Here is a 25301-nt window from a genome sequence, read left to right as displayed (position 1 = left end):
TCAATTATCAGGTTCATGAAGCAACCTGTACAACCCTAATCCTATTTTGGCAATGGAACATTATGGGCCACCTCTTGCACTTCAATAGACTTTTTTATAATTGTGTATTTTTTAAGTTACCTTGAATTTTTTACACAGTATTCGTCTTAGAATGGATGTGTTATTTATGATTGATTTTTGTGTTTGCATGTTTGTCTGAGTCCACGGACCTGAGATGTTGCTGCCAGCAAGTCTGTCATTATACCTGTGCCTTGCCTTACATGTGCATAGGACGATAAACTTGACTTGACAGTATAATACAGGAGCCGCAACAGTGAGTGCTGTTTTGCCACGCTCCAGCAACCCAGGTTTGATCCTGACCTCAGTGCTGTCTGTGTGGAGTTTGCATGATCTCTCTGTGATTGCTTGGGTTTTGGCCTGGGCACTCCAATTTCCTCCTACATCTCAGACAAGTAGTAAGTTAATGGGTTGCTGTGAATTACTCCTTAATGTAGGCAAGAGGCAAAATAATCATATGGGAGTTGATGAGAGCTCTTAAAGATATCACAGTCAGGGGATATGGGGAGAAGGCAGGAACGGGGTACTGATTGGGGATGATCAGCCATGATCACCTTGAATGGCGGTGCTGGCCCGAAGGGCCGAATGGCCTACTCCTGCACCTATTGTCTATTTCTATTGAATGTTGGAGAGGGAATAAGCTGCAGGATAACAGGGAATATGATGTGAACCCAATGAGATTGATCTGCTGGGTGAGACCAAATGGCCTCTGCAGTGCTGTAATAACTAAACAAATCAATGTCCATTTTTAATTTTATTAAAGTTCATGTTAAAGTCTAATAAGAACAAACCTTAAATTCTATTGAAGCATGTATAAAGATACAATAATTGGAAACAGTTCTTATAAATCTTGTTAAAAACTGCCAAAAAGCAAGAAATAAAAACAATTGCTTACAATACAAAGAGCAAGCTATAAAATCCAACAATTTGAACCACTTAAACTCCAGAAAAAAAGCATATAAACATGAATGGTAATCAAAGTGAACACATGTAAAATATTATGCATCTGCCTCTCAACCATCTCCATCTCATAGAGATTCCTATAGTGTGAGACCTGCATTGAGGACAAAAGAATCCTAATCCTTGCCCATCACTCACCACCTCTCTGTTCAGGCCCATGATTATTCAATTTTGCAATTGTATCACAAAGTTTTAAAAGGTCATTCACCTGCACTAGAACCACCACGCTGCCTGATTTGTTGAATACTTCCAACATTATTTATTTTTATGTTGCTGAAGTTCCTAAACCCCATTTAATTCCAGTAAATGTCATTTTGTCAATACCTTAACATCGTTCCTAACATGTGGTACCCAAAAAGAACCTCAATGCCAAGAGGGTCCGAGGCAGAGTGATGAATTCTGGAGAGATTTCCTTCTTCTGAAATGTGTTATTTGGTGTTTGTTCTGAGGCATTATTTGCAATTGCATTTTTGGGCTAGATCACTAAAAGCACCTCAAACTTTATCTTCTATTTGCCCAATCTTAAACATATGGTTTCATTTCCCATTGCTTGAATTGTGAGCTGCTAGATATAAACACAACCAACCAAGGCCTCTGATCTCTCTGCATTAAAAGATGCTTGCTGGCGATAGACAAATGTCACAATATTTGTTGCTCGTTTACTAACCTTTTGATATAAAGTTTAATTGAAGTCAATTAAACCAGTAGTGTTTTTTTACATTGGAAACAATAAATGTATTACAATGGATTAGAGTCATTAGAGGTACATAAATAACAGAAAAGAAAATGTATCCGATTTTTTTTTGGATGGCCATGGGTCTTAAAATAAAAGTTTGGCCAATTTATTTTAGACCTGCATCTTGAATTTATTACTTATTCTGTATTTTTAGAGATTAAACTCCTCATTTGGTCTTCAATATTTTAGAACTCTTTGGTCTGTGATATATTTTGGTTCAATGTGCTGTTTCTGAGTGTTTACTCCGAGTTACTGTAGGTCTACATGCTGATTTAGAAAGCCCGAGTCAGGCATTTCAAAGCCAGAGTTTTTGTTTCCCAGTGAATCCTTCATGAACTGCTCAGGAATACCCCAAATCCACAATGATCCAGCAGTATACATCCCAGGCTATAATTCCTTAATGTTTTCCAGATAAATGTCTTCTGCTATTGGGAAAGGGGATTGCCTTAATACTTGTCAATAGTTCTTTCACTTTCCAATTATTTGACCTGTCGAACCATGTGGTTTATCATTTACAAGGAATAAGGAAGAGTTAATTTTACCAATTGTAATTTCGAAATATTCCGTATAGCCTTTATGTGTTATACATCTGGGGCAATAATTCGGATAATTTGCCCTCACTGGTTTAACGTTGGCACTTGTTGAAGTTAGGGGCAGTGGAAAAACTTGCAGAAAATAATTGGTGTCATATTTACTTCTTTGTTAAAAGAAAATTAGAAAAAGTAAGCGTTATAGTCTCCGGATAATGGCTTGGCCATTAAGAAATAGAGGATTTTTTCTCCCTCAGAAACTTGTACATTTCTGGAGATACAAGAGCCTGCAGATGTTGGAATAGGGAGCAATACTCAAACTACTGGAGGAATTCAGCATGTCAAACAGTATCTGTGGAGAGAAATGGGCAGACACTATCTGAAGGATCTCAACCCTAAATGTCATCTGTTCACTTCCCTCAACAGACCGAGTTCCTCTAGCAGTTTTTTTCCAAATCTTTGAAAATGTCTGCCCTAGAGTTGTGGATGCTCAGTCTGAGTATATTCATGTCCACTGTAGACAGATCATCGATAATTAAGGGAATCGGAAGATTTGGGATTGGGCAAGAAAATGAATTTGAGTATTACAGTCACCTGTAAAATGTTAGCGTGATGGAACAGGTTCAAGGGACTCTCGGCATTCTCTTGCATGTATTTCTGTTCTGCTGAACCTGCATTGATGAGTGTCTGTTACACCTGTTGACAGGGGACTGAGAGTGTATTATACAGCACTCACACAATCATGTTGATAGCTGCTTATTTATTTTAGTTCACCCAGTCAAACCAAAGACTGAAGCCACACTCCTTCCTGAAGTGATATAGGTTATTGACAGTCTTCCCGATATTACCTCCATTAATTTTCATGAGAGACAATATAGAGATTTTAATATAGTTGCACATGGATTGAGCACAGTGAGGGAACCAAATTACTATGGTTACTTGGGTCCAACCCAGTTAAGGACCTGCAAAGCCTCATTTGATTGGGTCTTAACAGGCATTGCCTACCCCGTTATAACAGGGGATGGTCAAACTGTGATGGACCTTTTATGTTGGGCACGCTTGCAAATTCCTCTTCTCTCCCCCCCCCCCCCCCAGCTCAGCAGTGCTCACCCGCCTAGTACTGGTGCAGACCCCAACTCTCTAAGATCACACTAAGCAGGAGTATGACTCAGCCCCCAGGTCTGGGGTTATTGGACCTATATACAAATTGGAAACAGAAAAACTCTGGCATTGTCCTGAACAAACCCACAAGGCATTCAGCAGTACAATGCACAAATCTACCCTACTTATTTTAATGCTTGACAGAGTGCCACAATGATTGGATAGCAAACACACATTTTTAAAAAGACATTTGTAGACCTGAGTAACATAAAAAAAACATTCTTCTTTGAAAGTCTCTGGTTTAGACGTAGGCTTTTGACTGGGCTGACTCTGTCTTTGTGTAGATCCGTTGTCCACCTTGAGCAGAGGCATACTTGTAGCCACTATGAAAAACAACATATGGTCATCAGTAATTGCACCGTTTCCATCCAGTTTCCTCTCAATTATTTCTGCCGGGTAGTATAAAAGCTTTGCAATTATTCCTCTTTTTTCACGCATTGAACATTTTATTTGTAACATTTCTACCTTACTTTGCTATAAGAACAAGAAAGACAAGTGGCTCTTGAAGTAACATGCGGAAAAGGAGAACAATCCTAATGGCTCTTTTGGAGAAACATGGGAAACCTTCCATTCGACTAATGGATGAAACAGCTGCACCATGGACTGCCCTGGGAGATAGCCCATCTGTTAGAGACTGTCTTGGACATCAATGGAACAATTATGTTGTCAAGAGGTGTTTGTTGCTAATGGAGAAGTGAAAGACGGGAAGGGAAGCTAATCATTAGGCACTAATGTACCCTATAAATAACAAGGTCCATATCAAGCCAGCTCGAGCGGGGCACAGTAGCGCAGCTGGTAGAGCAGCAGCCGCCTTACAATGTCGGTGAAGCCAGGCTCAATCCTGATATCTATGGCTCTCTTTGTAGAGTTTGCATGTTCTCTTTTCTAACACAAGGGTTTCCCTCACATTCTCTCACATGCCAAAGATGTGTGTGTTCTGTGGGGGGAGGTGGGGGGGCTGGTTATGGGAAGGTGAAAAGAATAACATGGGTGAATAACAAGACTCAATGTGGCAAAGAGCCTATTTCTTTGCTGTAACACTTTACAGCACATGGAAGGCTTCCTTTGTGTGAGGTCTGCATTGATTTTTCTCATTTTCTATTTGTTGCAGTCTCTATACATTTTGCAGAGAGGATAAAGGTGCATGTAGAATGAAACCTCTACATTATGTGAGGTTATTTTGCACCCCATTCACATTAAGGGCATATACCATCCATTCTTACATTGAAAAATGTGTAGGAAGGAACTGCAGATGCTGGTTTACACCAAAGATAGACAAAATGCTGGAATAACAGCAAGACAGGCAGCATCTCTTGAGTCTGAAGAAGGGTCATGACCCGAAACATCACCTGTTCCTTTACTCCACAGATGTTGTCTGACCCATTGAGTTACTCCAGCATTTTGTGTCTTTCTTATATTGATGTCTGTCCAGGGATTTAAGATATGCAGCAAGATGTTACAATATTAGGTGATCAGGTTTTACTGGAGTGTTGATAGCTGACTATTTTATTTTGTTATGTTAACTCTTTGATGACAGAATCTGTCACTGAATTAACCATCATGCATTGTGAAAATCTTGACCATTTAAAAAATTAAATATGATCCATTGGCTTTATGTTAATGTAGCAGTTGAAATAAAAGCTTTATTTTTTTTGGCCTGCTTGTATGCTCTTCTTGGTGTAGAGAATTGAAAAATGTAACCATTTTGAATGTCCTTCAAGGATGCCGAGATAGAATGGACGTGGAGAGGATGTTTTCAATATTGGGAGAGTCTAGGACCTGAGGTCCAGAATTAAAGGATGTTTCTTTCGGAAGGAAATGATGAGGAATTTCTTTAGTCAGAGGGTAGTTAATCTGTGGAACTCATTGCCACAGAGGGCTGTGGAGGCCAAGTCAGTGAATATTGTTAAGGCAGAGATAGATAAATTTTTGATTAGAACGGGTGTCAAGCGTTATGGGGGAAGGCAGTAAAATGAGATTAGGAGGCCAGGCTGAATGGCGGAGCCAAATGGTCTAATTCTACTCCTATAACTTGTGAACTTGTGAAGAGGTGATAGTGTTGGGAGTGGAGCAGGACGTTTGTTAGGGGTTATGGGGATAAGGTAGGAGAATGGGGTTAGGAGGTAGATGTATCAGCCATGATTGAATGGCGGAGTAGACTTGACGGGCTGAATAACCTAATTCTGCTCTGATCACTTATGAACTTATGCCTGAGTCAGGAATAAAGGAAGTGATTTTTATACGACCTAAGTCACGAATAAAGGGGTAAAAAATTAATCAAATTAAAAAATAACTTACCCATTTTGTTTGTTTCTTTTGCAGGAACAACACAAGAATGAACCTCCCAGGATAAGGAGAGATGCCCCAGCCCATCCAATGTAGAGCGCAGACCCCAACTCATACCTGCAAACAATGAAAACATTTGCACCAGACATCCTTAAATATAATCACTTTCTAATCAGTTACAACCAATTGCTTGAGCTCTCATGATGTTATTAACTTGGATGGGCCATAACAGTCTTAGGTTGAAAAATAAATCTCTGAATGATATGATTTGAGTTTCTGAATTCATGACCCTCTGGAGAATGTAGCTAAAAGAACAGGCATATTTCATCAATTTCAGTGCAGAGTTCATTACATAATCAATATCAGCTTCCATTTATACAATGCATTTGTTGCAAAACATCTCAAGATGTTCCACAGGATGTAATAAAATATCAAAATCCAGAGAAGCAAACTTTAGAAGAGGGTTTGGTTCGAGATAGATTTTGAGGAGCTGCTGACACATAGAGAGTTTAGTTTAGTTCCCGATAACATAAAAATAAAGGAAAATAGGACCAATAGTAATTCACTCAGCCCTTCAAGCCTGCCCTACTATTCCAAGATCATGACTGATGTACCCCAAGCCCTAACTGCGCTTCCCTACTAGTCCCGCCAGTCCCCATAAAACCTCAAGTCTAGGATCTTTCACCTATTTGATATTTCATTTTATAATACTCTCAATGATTTAGCCTCTCAATGACATTCCTACACACCTTATCTTAAAATGACCACCATCGAATAAGTCGACGCATATGAAATTCTTCCACGACTGGTAACATCTCACCATCTAACTTGTCACACTGCCTTCAGGGTCTTAATATGGTAATTCTTCTGAACTCTTCAAAATTCTGAACCAAATGTATTTTGCTGCTTGTGATAGAACAACTCTCTCATCCAAGGATTCACTCCCAAGGCCCAGAGAGGAGTGACAGCAAAAAAGCCTTTCCTCATAGATAGAGTTCATAAGTTCAAGGTGAGAAGCAAGAGAATTAGAGGATATTAGTTGGATTTATTTTACTCAGCAGGTGGTTGCCATCAACAACAAACTGCCCGAGAAGGTGATAGAAGCAAATACTAATCACTGAGTTGGTGTGGTTAGAAATGGACCTCAGGTTCATCCTCTAAGCGTCACTCAGCCAGTCCCACATTCCACCAGTTGGCGCATGAGGAAGATGCACCAATATATGACCATATGAGTTCTACTAAATGCTAAGTCCCCAAATGGACTCTTTGTATCTTTTGACTGCTGCATTAGTGGGATGTTCTCTGACTTTGAGATACCTTGGTAGAGTTGTCCTCAGCCATCCTATAACAATGTGGCTGCCTGTAGATCGGCAAGTAATTAGGGATGACAGGTTGCGGTAGAGTTGATGCCTCACAGAGCCAGAGAACCAGGTCCTGACCAGGGTGCTGTCTGCATTGAGTTTGTACATTCTCTCAATGACAGCTTGGGTTTTCTCTAGGTGTCAGAGTATAGAAGTATGATCGACCGACTGACCAAATGGTGCCAGCACACCAACCTGGTTCTCAACATCAGTAAGACCAAGGAACTGATTGTGGACTTTGGTAAGGGGAGGATGAGGACCCTCAATCCTGTTCATATCAATGGGACGATGGTGGAGATGGTCAATAACTTCAAATTCCTGGGCGTGCATATTTCCAACGATCTTTCCTGGACTCAGCACACCGATCAGGAGAGAAAAAGACTAAAAAAAGTTGTGACCACTGCCCAGTCCATCACCGGCTTTGACCTCCCCACCGTCGAAGGGATCTATCATAGTCGCGGCCTCAAAAAGGCAGCCAAAATCATCAAGGACTCACACCATCCTGGCCACACACTCATCTCATCATTGTCAACAGGAAGAAGGTACAGGAGCCTGAAAACTGTAACGTCCAGGTTCAGGAACAGCTTATTCCCTACAGCCATCAGGCTATTAAACACAACGAATAAGCTCTGAACTGCAAAAGACTATATCATTATTGCACTATATTTGTTGTTGATTGAACTTTTGTTTTTTATTCTCTTCCCCCGTTATGTACTATGTTTACATGTTCACATATTCTGTTGTGCTGCAGCAAGTAAGAATTTCATTGTCCTAGCAGGGAAATATGACAATAAAACACTCTTGACTCTTGACTCTTGACTCTTGACTCTTGACTTGCTCCGGCTTCATCCACCATCCCAAAGACATACAGGTGTGTAGGTTAATTGGATTCTATAAATTATAAATTGTTCCTAATGTGTAGGATAGTGATAGTGTAGAGGGTGATCACTAGTCGGTGCAAACTCGGTGTGCTGAAGGGCCTGTTTCTGCGCTGTATCTCTAAACTAAACTAAAAACTAAACTCTCATAACATTTTAAAAGCATCTGGATGTACATTTGAACCACCAGGCTATGAACTACGTCCTGGGTAAGTAGCATGGTGATGGGCTGAAAGGACAGTTCCTATGCTGTACTACTCCATGACAAGCCTTAATCCATTTTAAGGAAAACGCACAAAAAAATTAAACAGTTTATTCTGCTGAGACTGTGAAGGTCAGATTTTTGGGTCAAGGTTACTAAATTTGCTAAATATTTGTCATACTTACTTAGTTCCACCATAGACAGGGTTGTAGAACTCCATTGTGATGCTGTAGGCGTACCAGGAAACTGGCACTATTCCACATAAACCTGACAATACAACAGAAGAACACCAAGCAATTAATGGACAGCAAAATCCTTGATGATTTATATAGTTCTGCCTATGTTTTGAAGATATCCTGAGTATTTTAAAATGATGAAGGATCCTCTGGTAGCTGATCCTCTGGTATGTTGAGGATGTTAGCAAAATTAAACTTCATCCATTCCACACAGAACAAAGGCCCAGTAAGTGAAAAAATAAACCACTTACATTTACATAAAACCTTTACCAGCCTTGGGATATTCCAAAGTGCTCCACAGTTAATGAAGGGCAATAATAGAAAATGGTTGATGTTTTAATTCAGGAAGCAGGAATGCCATTTTGCACATGGCAAGGGTTCCCCAAATATGACATGGTATGGTATGGTATGGTATGGTATGGTATGGCATGGCATGGTGTGGTATGGTATGGTATGCTACTTTTTATAAGAAGTAGAAGGAGGAGTATGCCATTCATTGACCTGTGAGCCAGCAAGGCGTTTAATGTTACATCCACTAGCATCTCTGATGTTTAGTATTCATTCCTCCTGGTATAAAGTGTCAGCCTAAACGATAGAACTCTCATCCTGCAAAGGTTCCCACTGGGACAAATTGAGTTTTGAGGGAGGTTAATCAGTTCTTGTAAGTAAGAGTGTCAAAAGGTATGGAATATTATGAAACAAATGACATTAACTTGCAGATATGAACAACCATGTCCTAACTATTGTTCCATATATTTAGGTTTGAATCTATTCCAGGTTAGAATTACGTCCAAAATTAGCCTTTGTTCTTTGAAGCCAGTTTAGTTGACACTATTATCATTAGACATAATGAATTCCTATTCGCACCCAATGTCATTCTCTCCTGAAGGTGCACTCCTTGGGTATGGAACACATTTGGCTAATTGTTAGATTTAACCATATAACAGGAATGTAAATTTTCTGTATATCCACAAAGAGCATCCTTGTCAAATCTAATCCTTTCCTTACCTGATGCCTGCACGTTTTAATGGGAATCACAGTATTCAGATCAGAAATGAGAATCCCAGTTTGCCTTCTAATTACCAATACCTCTTACGTTTATTGGAGAGGCTGTCATTGTCTTAGTGATCAGGCTAGTGACAGGCCAAATCTTTTCTTGGTGTTTTTGACGGAACACTCCAAAATGAAATGGTTAAGTGTGGGAAAAGAGATTTGAGATTACAATTGAATCAATCATGATCTGGCTAAATGGCAGAGCAGACTCAAGGGGCCAGGAGGCTCCTGCCTACTACCTATTGCAACATTTGTATGTTTGTGTGCTAATGGAGGCAGGAGAAGGCCATTCAGCCCAATGTGCTGAATGCTCTTCCATTCATTATGGCAATGGCTGATCTTTTGCCTCCGCACCTCTTTCTATACTAATCCCATATGTACCTTCGCCAATTGATGTTCACCAACATGTAAGTGGAAAAGGCCCGTGGTAACAGAAACAGTCAACCTTTCAGGTCTATTACATTTTGGCCTGTTGAAGGATCTGGCCCAAAACTTTAACTATTTCTCCTTTCATGGATGCTTCCCGGCCTGCTGAGAGCTTCTAGCAGTTGCTGTTTTTAAAACGGGTAATGCTTTGTACATTAAGTGAAATTCGCCATTCATGGTCTCTCAACAAAGCTAATGGGCTTGAGTGAGGCACATATTTTGTTTGGCAGAACATCAGTACATTGGCTCTTCCTGATCTCAAGCTGTCTCTGGCAATCATTAGTAAACTGAGGAGGGCTCAGTGATGTGCTCAGTGCTAATTCATTTTATGAAAGGAATTTGAAGCAGGTGTTGGGCCTGGCTAAGTTGGCTTAACACTGGCCTTAGGTAACCAACAGGGAATCCTATAAAATTCATCATATGTTGACTTGAAATTGCTTGTGATGGAGTTGCAATATTATAGAGGTTAATATTTACTGAAACATCCAACAAAATCTTTATGTACCAATGATAATACTGAGGATTATTAACAACTGCCTTTGGTTACAGCTTCAAAACCATTGTCACTCCAGATTGCTAGATTTTTCGGCATTGAGAGGTTTGAGGTTAGTAAAGGAAAGTGCCATTGAGGTATAAGATTAACCATAGTCTTAATGATTGACGTAACAGGTATGAGGGAATTAATGGCCTCCTTGTCATTCTGTTTCTTATATTATCATCTTCTCATGTTAAATGACTGACATTTGAAATTCAGCCTAGATAAGCAAAAGTGAAAAGTTGAATCACATTCTTATCTAACAGGATGTCTTACCATCTGAAGAGAACTACCTGCAGGGGCAGTGAAACGAGATTTAATATTAGTTTAGGAAAAAGGACAGGGCACAAAACCCAGGGATAACGCAGTAGGGATTGGGAAAAAAAATTATAGTCCTCCACTGCCTCTTCCTATTATATTTGTGGGTCAGAGAGCAGGAATGGGAGCAGTTGATGGCCATCCCAAAGCAGTGGGAAGCCATAATAGCCTGAACAGTAGTACAAACATACGGTTCTGTCACCCTTGGTCACCAACACCAAGAGCTGGCTGTACTCACCTTCCATACATTTAGTTCCATAACTCAACAGAACCGTCCAGACCAAGGCGGGTATTCCTTGGACAGTACTAGACTCTGAAGATAACCTTCCTCTCTTAAGCAGTTTTAGGATGAAGAATTCAGGAAAACTACCTATCTATAATTGTCTTTATTGCAAATGTAACTGGGAACATATTTGTTTTGGGCAGAACCTGATATGACTTGGACATCTGATGGAGTTTGTTAAGTAACCAACTTTAGTTTAATTTAGTTTAGAGATACAGAGCTGAAACAGGCCCTTCGGCCCACCGGGTCCGCGCCGACCAGCGATCCCTGCATATTAACACTATCCCACACACACTAGGGACAATTTTTACATTTACCAAGCCAATCAACCTACATACCTGTACGTCTTTGGAGTGTGGGAGGAAACCGAAGATATCGAAGAAAACCCACGCAGGTCACGGGGAGAACGTACAAGCTCCATACAGAGAGCACCCGTGGTCGGGATCGAACACGGGTCTCCAGGGTTACATTCACTGTAATGCATCAACTCTACCGCTGCACCACCAGGCCGACACTCAACATGAAAATAGTTTATCCCATCTGAACATGAATAAGCACCACATAAATTATACTATATGTGTATGCTTCAGCAGTGCACATGTAACTGCAGCCAATGATTTTCTAGTTGCTATTCATTTTCTTATTCATTTATCAGAAATTGCATTACTTGTAAAACTTTGTTGGCCACTGGCATTTGTTCGGTATGTGCAACGATTATTTGGCTGGCTAGAAATAACTTACTAACCTGCAAGGATGTAGATAATTCCACCAGTCATCGCAATCTTCCCTTTCACTGCCTCCTCCATGTTCCCAATAGTGGTGCATTTCAGGCCAAACAGTGTCAACACTGAGGAAATAACTCCCAGAATTACGGCAATGATCATCAGTGCACGGCATGCTTGGACATAAGCTGAAAGGGGAAAAAAACATTAAGGTTTTAGCATTAAGTAAGGCAGGAAAGATAGGGAAATAATTCTTCCATGAAGCTCTCTCAATGATCTCAAGCAATAAAATAATGTTTATTTACATAAAGGCATCCTTCCCCTCTTCCCCATTACAAGATCCTGCCAAGTCTAGCCTCCCTTCCACCCCAGGAGACTCATTAGAAGAGTTTGATGGAAAAATCAAAACAGAAGTAGGCCACTCAACCCTTCAAGCCTGCTCCATCACTCAATACAATCATGGCCGATCATCCATCTTAATATTCTATTCTCAAGTGCTTGCAGATGCTTTTTGACTCTGGAAATTCATCTATTTCCTTCTTAAATATATTCAGAGACATGGCCCTTCTGTGGTGGCATATTTCACATGTTCACCTTCATCTGAGTGAAGAAGTTTCTACTCATTTCAGTCTTAAAATTTAGCTGCATAATCTAAGACTCTAACACCGCAGCTTGTGGGAAAACATCCTCTCACCATCCAATCTGTTCAGCACCATCCTGTCAAAGCATTGTATGTTTATATTCAGTGGCTGGTTTGTTCTTTAAGAAGATACTGGACTAGTGTGCCACTTAGTTGTAGCCCAAAGATTACAATAGGGACCTGTGTGTTTGAGTTGGGTAAAGATGAAAGGGTTTTTTTAATCTGTAACTACATTCTGCTCTATGCATGCTGGGATTGGTTCAAATTCACACCATCTCTGATCTCCTGATAAAATAAAAATTACAGCGGTTGTAAAAATGGTGATAGTCCTATTGCCATGGTTACGGGACTGTTTTTTCCTGAAGGGTGGCATGGACAATTGGTAGAACTGCGCCCGAATGCCAGAAATAGGAACATTTTACTTCCTCAAGACAACAGATGTGCAGATTTGTAGGTTAACTGGTTTCTTTAAATTGTCCCTAATGTATAGGATAGAACTAATGTATGGGTGATCGCTGGTCGGCACGGACTCAGTGGGCTGAAGGACCTGTTTCCTCGGTGTATCTTTAAACTAGTAAATTAAGCCCAAGCATGGAGGTAGCACAGTGGCACAACGGGTAAAGTTGTAATTTCACAGTGGTAGAGACCTTGGTTCAATTCTGACCCTGGGTGCTGTCTATATGAGGTTTATACTATCTCCCTGTTACTGTGTGATTTTCACCTGAATGTTTTGATTTCTTCCCACATCCCAAAGATGTGTAGGTTGATTGGGTGCTGATGTGAATTGCCATTGTGTGTAGACGAGGAGTAGGATTTGGTGAAAGTTAGTAAGAATGTGTGGAATAAAAAAATGGGATGTGTGGGATTAGTGTAAATGGATGGTTGATGGGTTTTGGGCCAAAGTGCCTGTTTCCATGCTTTATTGCTTTTGGTCCCCAAATGGCAGATCAAGCAGTTTGACTCAGTGCATAAGGACTCCTAAGGGCCAAGGTGAGATGGAAGTTTCTCCTGGTCGTATCTAATGCATTTTATGGGTCCCACATGGCATGTTTCCATTATATGTAGAATCAAACTGAGTGTACTCACGTCTAGCATAGAAGAAACTATTCAAACTGCTTGTTTTTGACTAACATTTTCACAGTCAAAGGTTCAAAGGTTGAAAGGTATTTTATTGTCACGTGAACCAATTAAGGTACAGTGAAACTTGATTTACCATAGTGTCATACTAGAAAAAGCAACAAGACACACAACTATATAAAAGTTAACATAAACATCCACCACAGCGGTTTCCCCACATTCCTCACTGTGATGGAAGGCAATAAAGTCTAATATTCTTCACTCTTTATTCTCCCACGGTCGGGGCGTAGAGTTACACAGCATGGAAACAAGCCCTTCGGCCCAACTTGTTCATGCTGATCAAGTTGCCGACCTGAGTTAGTCCCATTTGTTTGCATTTGGCCCATAGCTCTCTAAACGTCCTCTATATATCTGTCTAAATCTTGTCTGAATTTGAAGCATTTCCCTGCAACAGCATGCACAGATGCAGACATAACTGGGTGTGATGGTTGTTAATGGAGTATATTAATATTAATCATTAATCTCCACTGATGGTAACAAAAGGGCAAATACAGTGACACTATCCTTCTATGCTGAGCCTTGTCCAAAGGGAGCATAGGTCAAAGGGCATGGGTTAGACGGTCCCAGTTTCTCTCAATCCAGGCAACAAAGGATTACTGATCTATTGTTTGCAACCCTCCATAAACTATCATGTTGTATCAGAAAGAATCTCCCCATTAAAACATTGGGACTTTTTTGGTGTGCATTTACCATATCGTCTAAAATATCCAATTGCAAAAGGATTTAGATATACAGGTGAAAAGGAAAAAGAAATACAGCAGTCTTATGAGGGGGTGTTTTGAGGAATGATGCCAATCAGAATCATCATTGATTATACTGAGTTGGATGATCAGCCATGATCATATTGAATGGTTCGAAGGGCCGAATGGCCTACTCCTGCACCTACTTTCTATGTTTCTATGGTTCTATGTTTCTATACTTTCAAAGGCAGAATTTATGCAAGTGACGATGATTTGTAGATTATTACAGATGTGGACATTTCTTGATTGTAACTGGCAATTCCCCATCAACAGAGCCTGTAATCTCAAGAAATATGAGATATTTTCACAGAGACATTGGAAAATTAGATCCAGCCAATTGTTCACCAGTAGGACTATTAGATTTTGGCTTTTTTTAATGGAAATGTTTGATAAAGACCAGTTAATTATCTACCTAAGTATTTTTAGATTACAAGAGTGTTGGTTGTTGCCACTGCATTTCTGCAGCATCACTGTTTATTTGATAGAATCATTGAAATTCTGAAAAATAGCAGGGGTGTTCGTTTTCACATTACCATACTCCTAATCTCTTCCCATGCCCCTTGATACATGTGCCTAGAAACCTTGTTCTTATCTACACTCAATGACTTGATCTCCACAGATCCAACACATCTCCCCTCATCTCAGTCCTAAATGTCTTCCCTCAAACCAAAGTTTCAGTTGTCTTTCTCTGGATGTCCCAATTATCCTCCCCATATCCAGTTTGCCCAGTATATATGAAATATGCAGATTTCAATTACATCTCCTCTAATTTTTCTGAACTCTGGTGTATATGAGGTTAATAAGCCTGACCTCTCCTCAAATGTCAGTCCCGCCATCCTAGAATGGCCTGTGACCCCTTTCTGTACTCCCTCTATAGTCAGTGCATACTTTTTCAGGTAAGGAAACTAAAATTGCATACAGGTATGGAGTCCTGTGAATTTTCTAGTACTGCCAATGAAACTTTCTTGGAATATAGAAAATATTTCATATATTTTAAAACATTCGATCACAGATGTAGAACTGCCATTGTATGGGTGGGAGAGGTGGGCTGTTGAGGATCCACTGGGTTTGGAAGAAGTGTTTTTGTAACAGAACTGATTCAGAATAATGTTGATTGAAAATTAACGTTATTAACTTAGACGCTGCCTTGGAGTAAATATATGTCCTGAAAGTTGAGATCTACTCACTGAAGAAGACCTGGCCTGTTGTTATTCTCTTACTCAAACTTTTATTGCAGTTTTAGAAGATTTTGACTCCATTGGTCTATCAATTCCTCCTTCCCTCTGTAATCTAGTATGTTAGCTTGGTGCCCTTTGACCATTACCTTTAAGGTGTAGCAAATAAATATTAATTATTTGTTAAATGCAGCCTAATTGGATAATTTAAATAGGCACTATTACCATTGGATATTTGGTGTTTGATATTATTTACAAAGGAAACTAGTGAATGAAATCTACTTTGGCCATTTGAACGATTCATCAAATTCCACAAGGGCACTAATTTATAGATATAGATATAGATATGCCATTTATTGTCACTATACATGTACAGTGAAACTGACATGTATAGTTTATTATGTATGCATTTATTATAACCAGTGTTCTGGAAAAGGCAACAATAAGGAAACAGTTTTCTTGATGATACTCTGAAACTAAAATACAGCAGACGTGGGAAATATGAAACATAAACAAAGTATGCTGAAAATACTTGCTAGGCGAAGCAGCATCTATGGAGAGGGAAGGAAAAGTTAGTATACTCTTCCTCTCCCGAGATGGTGATTTACATAGAGCATTTCTAGCATGTTTGTCCTTTGTGATCTATTCTTGTTTCAGTTGTGTCATCTTATTTCTGGGATCAAGGAAAGAGAGTTCACGTTGCAGCCCTGTTTTCAACAATCTTTCCACCACCACGCACAAGAAGCACAAGAAGCCCAAGACAGACACCAGTTTATGCAGATACTGAGAAGTGTGCTCAGCTCTGGCCGAACAACTTCTAATCTTGTGTGTGGACTCGATAAGAAGAAAATCTTATTTTCTAGTGTGAACTAGATAGAAGGATTTATTATGTCAGCTAATTAAAATTTCTCATAATTTATGATAAAATGTTTAAAAAGTAGCATGTGTACCTGTCATTAATGGGTTTCCAAATGTGTATGTGTGATTATATACGTGTGTGTATGTGTACATTGGGGTGAAAATTTAACAATAAAATATTGCTATATTACTATAAATGAGTAACAAAGTCCAACTGTAATAATGTACCGAGGACAGATGGAACAATGGGTGTTATTGGTGATGAATTATCGGCAGATTAAAACAATTCCAGACAATCATTTGATACACTGTGGCTGCATTGCGAAAATACATAATTGTTTAAAAGATTTATAGACTTCTTGGAATGAGATAAGCTGCTTTAATAATATGGTTTCTTCCTTTCTTTCTTCTTTTTTCTTTTTTTTTCTTCCTTTAGATACAAGATCACTGAGAGTGTTAAAAGAAGATGTTGCTACATTTTTGGAAGATCAAGGAACTGTGGGTTAGGGAAACTGACTCAGAAGAGAATATAAGGCTTGGGGTAGATCAGCCACGATCATATTGAATGCTGGGACAGGCTTGAGGGCCTGAATGGCCTACCCTTACTCCTATTTTCTTTATTTATTTAGTTATTTATCTCTTTCTTCCCTCCATTCTTTCTTTCTACCATTCCTTCCTTTTTTTCTTTCCCCTTTTTTCTTCCTTTCCCCACATTCTTCCTCCTTCCTTCTATTTCCTCTGTTTTTTCTTTGACTATCACAAACGCAGCTGAACATTTGTAGAGTGCTCGGAATCTGCTGCACCTAGTTATCAATATTTTCCATTGAAGGGTCAGTAACGGAGGTTAACAAACGTAAAATAAAAGTGAGACAATCAGACCAATAGCAGTCAGATGACACTAGCAGAGAATATAAAACTGATGCAATGATGGATTCAATGAATTTTACAATTGCAATAAAGACCTCCTAGTAAAATCGCAAGAACACATGGCGCAATAAAACTCATCTAATCATTGTCAATCAGTAGAGCTCAACTGTACTTTGACAACCAGTACTATCAGTATCGCTGACTCCATCACCATAACACTGATGACTGTTAAGGGCATTATGTGTTAAACTAATCGTGGGTGATAGCGCAAAATGTGTGATGGCAAATCAATAAGTAGCATTAAGCATAGTTTATCTTTCTGCCCAAATTGAATTTCACCTCTGTTCTTTGCCTGTTTGATCTCCTTTCAATCCCTGGACTTGGCAGGGAGTCCAAGGGCAGATCCTGAGTACTGAGAGAGGGACTGGATGGCCACTGAGCATTACTCCAGTCACGGCTGGCGTGAAGCGTTGACCCTAAGGGGTCATCTATCTTCATTAGATTCACAACTGTGTTCATTCATTTTTACCTCGTTTTAATTAATTTATTTCCATATGATAAATTGAATGGGTGTTTAAAAAACATTTACTTTTTTTTGTTTTTAAGTAATTTTTATAGCTTAAAGTTACTTAAATGTATTTCCAGTTTCTAAATATCTCTGATAATTAAGTGACCTCCAGAGGCTCTGGACAAGGTTTTGATGGTGTCTGGCCTCAGGAGGGCAGCAGAATGACCTGAGAACAGGGCTGCAGTTTACACCCCTTGCAAATAGACTCGGCTCTCGGCCTACTCCATCTTGTCAAAAGGCTGCAGCAGTGAATGATTTAACAGAGTATTGCAGCATGGAAATAGGCTCTTCAGCCCACACAGTCCCTGGACTTGGCAGGGAGTCATCCTCCAAGCACCCATTTACACTAACCCTAATTGGCCCATCTTTTTCTTCTTCCAACATTCCCATCAACTCTCTCTCTCAGATTCTACCACTTACTTGGACCTTAGGAATCAATTATAAAATCATTTAAAAAAAATACGGCATGGAAATTAGTCCATGCTGAATCTGCTACCCACCTACACTAATGTTATATGCCCACGTAAGCACACATCTCTTATCTCCTTTCCTCCTAACTACCTTTCTATATGCCTTCTCAACATTGTAATTGTATTTGCCTTCTCTGAGAGCTCATTCCAAATATTCACCATTCTGTGTGTGAAAAAAACATATCCATCAGATCTCCTTTAATTTTCACCCCTCTCACCCTAAATCTGTATCATCCAATTCTAGACTAGCTGGCCTGGAATAAAGACTATCTATTTTATCTATGGCCCCACATAATTGTATAAATCTCTATTAATCGCTTCTCAGCATCCTATTTTCTAGTGAGATTAAACTAAATTATCCGATGCGATGCCCAATCTGTGATCAATTATGCTATTGAACTGTAGGAAACTCATATGGTTATTAGGAGAACTTGTAAACTCCAAACAGTCAGCACCAGGATCAAACTCCAGGGTCTCTGGAGTTTTGTGGACAGCTGCATTACATGCTGTGTCACTGAGCTGACCCGTGTGGTCAGGGTAGAGAAATAGGAGATGGAAGATCAGAGCCAAGAATAGGCCAACAGTACAATATCCAAAGATATATGAAAACAGGGAGGGGCATTGAATTTAGCACAAAAGTCAGATGAATGGGGAAAAACCCCCCAGCATTGAAAGTGTGGTTATTTCAGGAGGGGATATTTTGTGGACAGATTTATTAATTAGCAATACCCAAGATGTATCTAATTAATTCCATTTGGTATTTTGTACACCTTGTTTGATTTAGGAGGAGGATTGGAGGAGGTGGGGGGGGGGGGGAGATGTAAGATGAATATATCTCAGGACACATTTGAATTATTTAGAAAGAACAAATAAAGAGGTGATGTCCCAATCTCCCACTCCCATTCCCACTGGGAATGGTTACTGTTAATCCAAGCATTGGAGCAGCATGTGACCTATACACACGGATGCTCCAATCCATTCCTGCTTTGTGCAAAGCTGCCCACAGGGAGCAGAAGAGCACTGAGTAACCTCCCATTCTGCAGTACCCATGATGCACCCATTAAGGATAATTCTCCATTAACCCGCTTTATTCTCTCCTGATTCCTATAAACCGTGCTCCCCCCAAGATTCTGTCACACATTTGCACACAAGGGTGGATTTACACTGACAAACTAACCTATCAACTCTGAAACCATTGAGACTAGAGAATCCGGAAATCCATACAGTCACGGGGCGAACGTACAACTCCATGGAGACAACACCAGAGATCAAAATAGAACTGGGCTTTCTGATGCTGAGGCAGCAGCACTGCACTGTTATGCCATCCAAGCTGTTAAAGTTGTTTTGTGTAAAATAGTATTTTGAATGCCGCTCGGCATTTAGATTGCAGCATCAACTAAGTACAGGATCTGGTAGATTATGACCACATCTTACCTAGAACAACATCCAACAACCTTTAAAAGATTTCTGACACTAAATTTTCAAATGTCCAAAATTGCCAGTGCTTTCAATGGATTAATCCAATTAACCTTGTTATGATTTCACCTTTACACCCCACTTAGTGTCCTGCGTAAGTTCATGAGGAGATACAGGAGACCCAGAGATTATGAGAGAGAAGGGTGTTGGGGTTAGTGGAAAATGGAGAGTTCAACAACCATGCCGTTGGATTGTCGGCTACCCATGTGTGCTCTTCTTCCATTTTGCATGTTGCCTCGCTCTGGCAATGGATGAGACCGCAAACAGACATGTGGGAAAAGGAATGGAAAAGGGAATTGGAGTGGCTGCCAACAAAGAGCTCCAGCTCTCTCTGATGAGGCAGTCACTTAGTTGATGCTTGATTCCACTAGAGGAGCCACACTGAGAGAACAGAATGCAATAGATAAGGTTGAAGGAGATGCAAGTAAACGTCTGTCTCACTTGGAAGGGCTGTTTAGGTCTCTGAATGGAGGTGAGGAAGGAGGTGTAGGGACAGGTGTTGAACCTCCTGTACTTGAAGGGGAAAGTACCTGGGGAAGAGATGGGTGGAGTGGGATGAGAGAACCTGGGAGTCAGAGAGAGTGGGCTCTGCAAACTCAAAATGGGATGGGGGAAGGAGAATGTGATTGGCAGTGTGATTGCATCAAAGCTGATGGAAATGTTGGAGAATGTTCTGTTGGATGTGGAATCAGGTGGGTGGAAGAGGAGAAACAAGGGATCTCTATCCCTGGTCTTTCTGAGGTGAGGGGCTGTGAAAGCAGAACTGCAGGGAATGAAGAAGACATCGGTACGAGCTCCATCCACAATTGCAGGGTGGAGGGGTGCATCACAATTGCATCTACAATGAACATCTACAATGAATGGAAGGCCCCATCTTGAGATCAGATGCAACAGAAACACAGTAAGGAAGGAATGGATCATTGAATGTGACAGGGTGGGAGGAGATGTGGTCGGGTAACTGTGGGAGCCCGCGGGTTTGGAATCGATGTCTTGGATAGTCTGTCCCCAAGATGGAGACCGAGGGATCAAGAATGAGGAAAGAGGTCCAAATAAATTTAAGGGCAGGTTGTAAGTTGGTGGTAATGTTAGTGAACTTGACGAGTTCTGCACGGGTGCAGGAGGCAGTCGCCAATGTAGCAGAGAAAGAGTTGGGGAATGGTGCCAGTGTACACTTGAAACAAGGACTGTTCAACATAACCAAGAAAGGACAAGCATAGTTGGGGTCCATGTGGGTGCCCATGGTTACACCTTTGACTTGAAGAAAGTGAGAGGAAAAAAAGAGAAGTTATTAAGGATAAGGACAGGTTCTGCCAGGCAGAGGAGAGTGTTGGTTGAGGGCAACTTCTTGGATCTCTGTTCTGGGAAGTGAGGTTCTCTGAGGTCTTCCTAATGGGGAATAGATGTATATAGGGACTGGACATCAATGGTAAAGACGAGTTAGTGAGGACCTTATCTTTACCACTGACGTCCAGACTCTTTACCCCTTCATTCCTCAATAGGAAAGCCAAGGTCCCTTCAGTATCTACTCTTTCAATATTTGACGCCACAACCTTCTTCACCTAGTTTACACATTCTTGTTCCATTATTGGCACAATAAGAATACTACACAGAATTCTGATCACAATCAATGGTATGTTGGCAGTTAATAGAGCTAAGAATAGTTAGTAGATTTGTGTGCGCTATATTTACATTTTCTATCTGCTTTTTTAATTGGATTCAACATCTTGTTTGAACACAATGTTGAACAGTAAAAAGTAGGAATAATGATGGTTGCCTTGACTAAGCTAGACGAAGCAAAGTTACCCCAGCCTTTTGTGTCTTTTTTTTTTAGAAAAACAAGAGTAAAGAGCAAGGTTTTTTTGGTAACGAGTAAGGTTGAGAGATGGGGCATATGTGGAATTTATGTTGTTCATCAGCACTGAACTTTGGAAGAGTATTGGCCATTGATTATAATAATAATAATAATAATAATAATAATAATATAATAATCTTATTTATATAGCACATTTTTAGTCAACTTGCATTGACCCCAAAGTGCTTCACATAATTACATTACATTTACACACAGGCAAAGGTGGGCGAAGTGTCTTGCCCCAAGGACACAACGACAGTATGCACTCCAAGCGGGATTCGAACCGGCTACCTTCAGGTCGCCAGCCGAACACTTAGCCCATTGCGCCATCTGTCGTCAAATTATACTCACATTTGCTGTTGAACCTGATACACTAGAAGTGATACAACATGCTGGAGAAAATCAACCGGTCAGGGCAGCATTTCTGGAGAATGTGGATAGCTGGCTTTGGGGTTGGAAGAATGGTGCTGACGTGAAATGCCACCAATCCATATTTTCCAGAGATGTTGCCTGACCCGCTGATATACTCCAGCACTTTGTGTCTTATTTTTTTTAAACTAGCATCTCCCGTTCCTAGTTTCTACACTAGAAGCGATGTCAGCCTCAGGCCAATGCACTGACATGCATGAGCATTAACAAAGCACCTTCTCCTCACAAGGCCAGCAGGCTCCTCAATCTTGCTCACCATTCAAACTGATTGTGGTTGATTTTAAACTGGCCTCAATTGCTCTTCTCCCTTATCTACCTCACATTAACAATTACTAATTATCTCACCAGTAGTTTCAATCAATGATTACAGTAGGAGACCGAGGGGTGTTATTTTAAATCAAAACAAACGCATACAGAGAAAATTAAGGTTGTTCATAACTCTTTCATTCAGGCATTACAAGCTCACTATGCAACTAGTATACTATATGACTGTATACTGGTATGACTGTATGGCAAATCAAATTCCTTGAATGTTTTTACATGATTGGCTAATAAATTAATTACAATATAATACAATTACAATATGTGTTCAATCAATAGATTAACTATGCAAATTTTTAATGGAGTGAGATACTCTGGTTGGTGTCAGTAACCAGAAGGAACAATCGTGAAATGGAACTTTTTTTAATGCATTGCTTCGAAGAGTGCAAGAAAATTAATTCATAACTTTCAAGAAGCATATAAAAATAAGATCAATTATTGGGCCAGGGAGAAAATAAATGAGCAAAGAAGGAACTGCATATGTTTTTCATTGAACCACAACAGGAACAAAAAGGCTAAATGTATTCCCTTCCCAGTGTATAATACAATGATCATATCTATACATTAAAACCATATACAGTCACATGGCAGAAATCTATTTAATTTAATTTTAAATGAAATGTATTTTATTTTATTGGAATTTGGCCAATTGCGAGTTGTTGCTTTAATGCAGCAAAAATGGAAAGAGCTGCTCGGAGAAGTGGTAAAATTCCATTTTATTTCAAAACAGGTTTAATTGCAGTTACATAGGTCAACTGAGCTGTAGGGTCCTTACATGACAATTTGGATGATGCTTGAAGATTAATTAAATGAAAATTAAATCTCACTAACAAATGTCTAAGAATGAATTAAGCTAAGGTTAATGCCTCTGTACCAAACTAATTTAAAAGATTTGAGCAATGATTACGAAAATGCCAAAATACATGAAACCACATTGGAAATCTTAGGCTTCTCATTTGGGAAATATGATCACAGTATTTTACATTATCTCGAAGATGTGTTTATCTTCTTGCATAAGGCTTTCTTTTTACATCTAACATGCTGGTCAGGCTCTCTTCGGCTTCCATTTTGATAACGTGGTTTCAGGACTCTCTGCTGAGACCTGTATTCAAAATGGAGGTTCAGAGCTAACGAGCGACATTATTTTTAACCTCGTAAATAAGCTAAAGCCTCAATAGTGGGTTAAATAATTCTTCCTCAAAGAAATAATATTGCAATCAAACGTTTTGGTACTTCAAAGATAGGAAGTAATTTCTGGCAGGAGTTGGTATATTCATTGGGACCAAGGTTACCTGGGTTTAGCATTTGTCGGCAGTGGCACTTATCAGTTTCTTAATTCATTTTCGCTTGAAGTAATTTGTCCAAAGGATGCAAAATGTATATTATTATTGGTGGCGTGCTTGAGAATTAATCCAGTAAAAGTAAGCTTTGTATTTTTGACATTAACTGTTTGGCTAGACATGAACTATAGTTTTCAGAACAGCCCAGACCTTGTCATGGTTTTCATTCAATGGTTCCCTTACTGAGATGTAACTTGGTTGCAGGGACAGAAGATGCACAAAAACACTTGTTGGAGAAACTGAAGAAAACCTACATGCTGGCATATTTTGATTTAAAGTGGTGTGATGACTTGCAAACTATTTCTCAGATTAACAATAACAACAACTAGAAATAAATAGAAATAGTAATCTCTTTCTAAACTAGATTTCGTTGGTGAAGAATTCTGTAGCAGATTTTAAGAGAGCAAGCAGAGTCAGAAATTTCATTTTGATTGTATCTTCTTCAATAGCTTCAGCTTTCTTAATATATTTCCTTAAATATTTTAAATTAGGATAACATGCTTTACTTTATCATTGATCAAAATCATCGATTCACCTTTAACTTGAAAGGAAATCTCTTGGAGTTAAAAGAAATCTCTTATAAATTTACTATTAATTTTAACTTTCTTGCTCTCTTTGTCTTTTTCAGGCCACAGATACAGTTTACTTAAAATTACTATTTAACATGGACTAACAAACTGAGATTATATCATAGCACCAAGTAAGTACATTTTAAGAAGTTACAAAACTGCTATTTTGCGGGCAGCCATTTTGTTTTCTTAATCGTGGTAAATGAAAATGGTGCCCGACTTTATGGACATAAAACTCAAGCAGCAAAAACTTACAATTCTAACGTAAGTATTAAAATTAAATAACCTGGAAGACCGAGCATGGTCTCAAACATCCGACAGTTGAAGACTCCAGTACTGTCCTGGGCACAGCTTTTCCACAGATTTTCATACAATCTGGAGCTTGTGATTACGCTCCCATAAACAGTAGAAATTTTCCAGTAATTGTTTGCCAACGTTGACCCAGTAAGCATCCAACCTGCGAGCCCCATCAGGAAACCAGTAACCTCAAAAGCTGCTGCCATAGTCAGTTTGGGTAATAAGGTAATGTCCCACAGAAGAATTCACTGAGGAAACAAAATCTTCTGGTATCACAAGCTGGAGCACCGGGAAACCTCTCACATCAAGTTCAGGTCCTCACTAACTCTCCCTTGTTCTGTGTGCTTCATAAAGGCAGCCCAACCTTCGCTCTCTTGCTCAAAGGCCATAAAATGATAAGATGGCACGTAAATGGCAATAATTGGGTGTGACCTTGGGTGGAGTTGTTAATTACTAGGAGATGGTTTCTTGGTCAGGATAGTATCGATCATACTACGGTGTTTAAATAAAAAGTACGCAAAAGCCATGACACAAAATTTAGCATATTAACCTAATTCTGTATATAATGCAGCCAGTTATTGGTTGCACTGTGGTACAATGACCTCGTCGAAAGATAAACCTATTTGACTTGACATTCAAATGAACCCGAGGAGCCATGGACTTTCACAATTAAAATTTTTGATTGAAACTATGCATGATGTTCACATGAAATCTTGTTTCTCTACCTCAATGTTGTTCAAAACAAACGCAGTACAATGATCTGTTCATGTTTTCTTCAATTAGGGAGAATCTCTTTGTCCCCATTAGTTTCGGTACGT

General features: G+C 39.6%; 1 protein-coding gene across 1 annotated transcript; it reads right to left on the bottom strand.

Annotated features, from left to right (window-relative positions):
• Window positions 1–776: 776 nt before the first annotated feature.
• Window positions 777–25301, bottom strand: LOC129703497 (claudin-15-like). Its single transcript, XM_055646023.1, has 5 exons — window positions 24473–25301; window positions 11768–11932; window positions 8357–8438; window positions 5743–5847; window positions 777–3767 (listed from the first exon to the last, which is right to left on the bottom strand). The coding sequence occupies exons 1-5, from the start codon at window positions 24687–24689 to the stop codon at window positions 3686–3688; spliced, it is 651 nt and encodes a 216-aa protein (XP_055501998.1). The 5' UTR covers window positions 24690–25301; the 3' UTR covers window positions 777–3685.

Source organism: Leucoraja erinacea, chromosome 14 (assembly GCF_028641065.1).
Source record: "Leucoraja erinacea ecotype New England chromosome 14, Leri_hhj_1, whole genome shotgun sequence".
Lineage (NCBI taxonomy): Eukaryota > Metazoa > Chordata > Chondrichthyes > Rajiformes > Rajidae > Leucoraja > Leucoraja erinaceus.
Note: the sequence above shows the minus strand (reverse complement) of the source record. Positions and strands in the feature narration are given on the sequence as shown.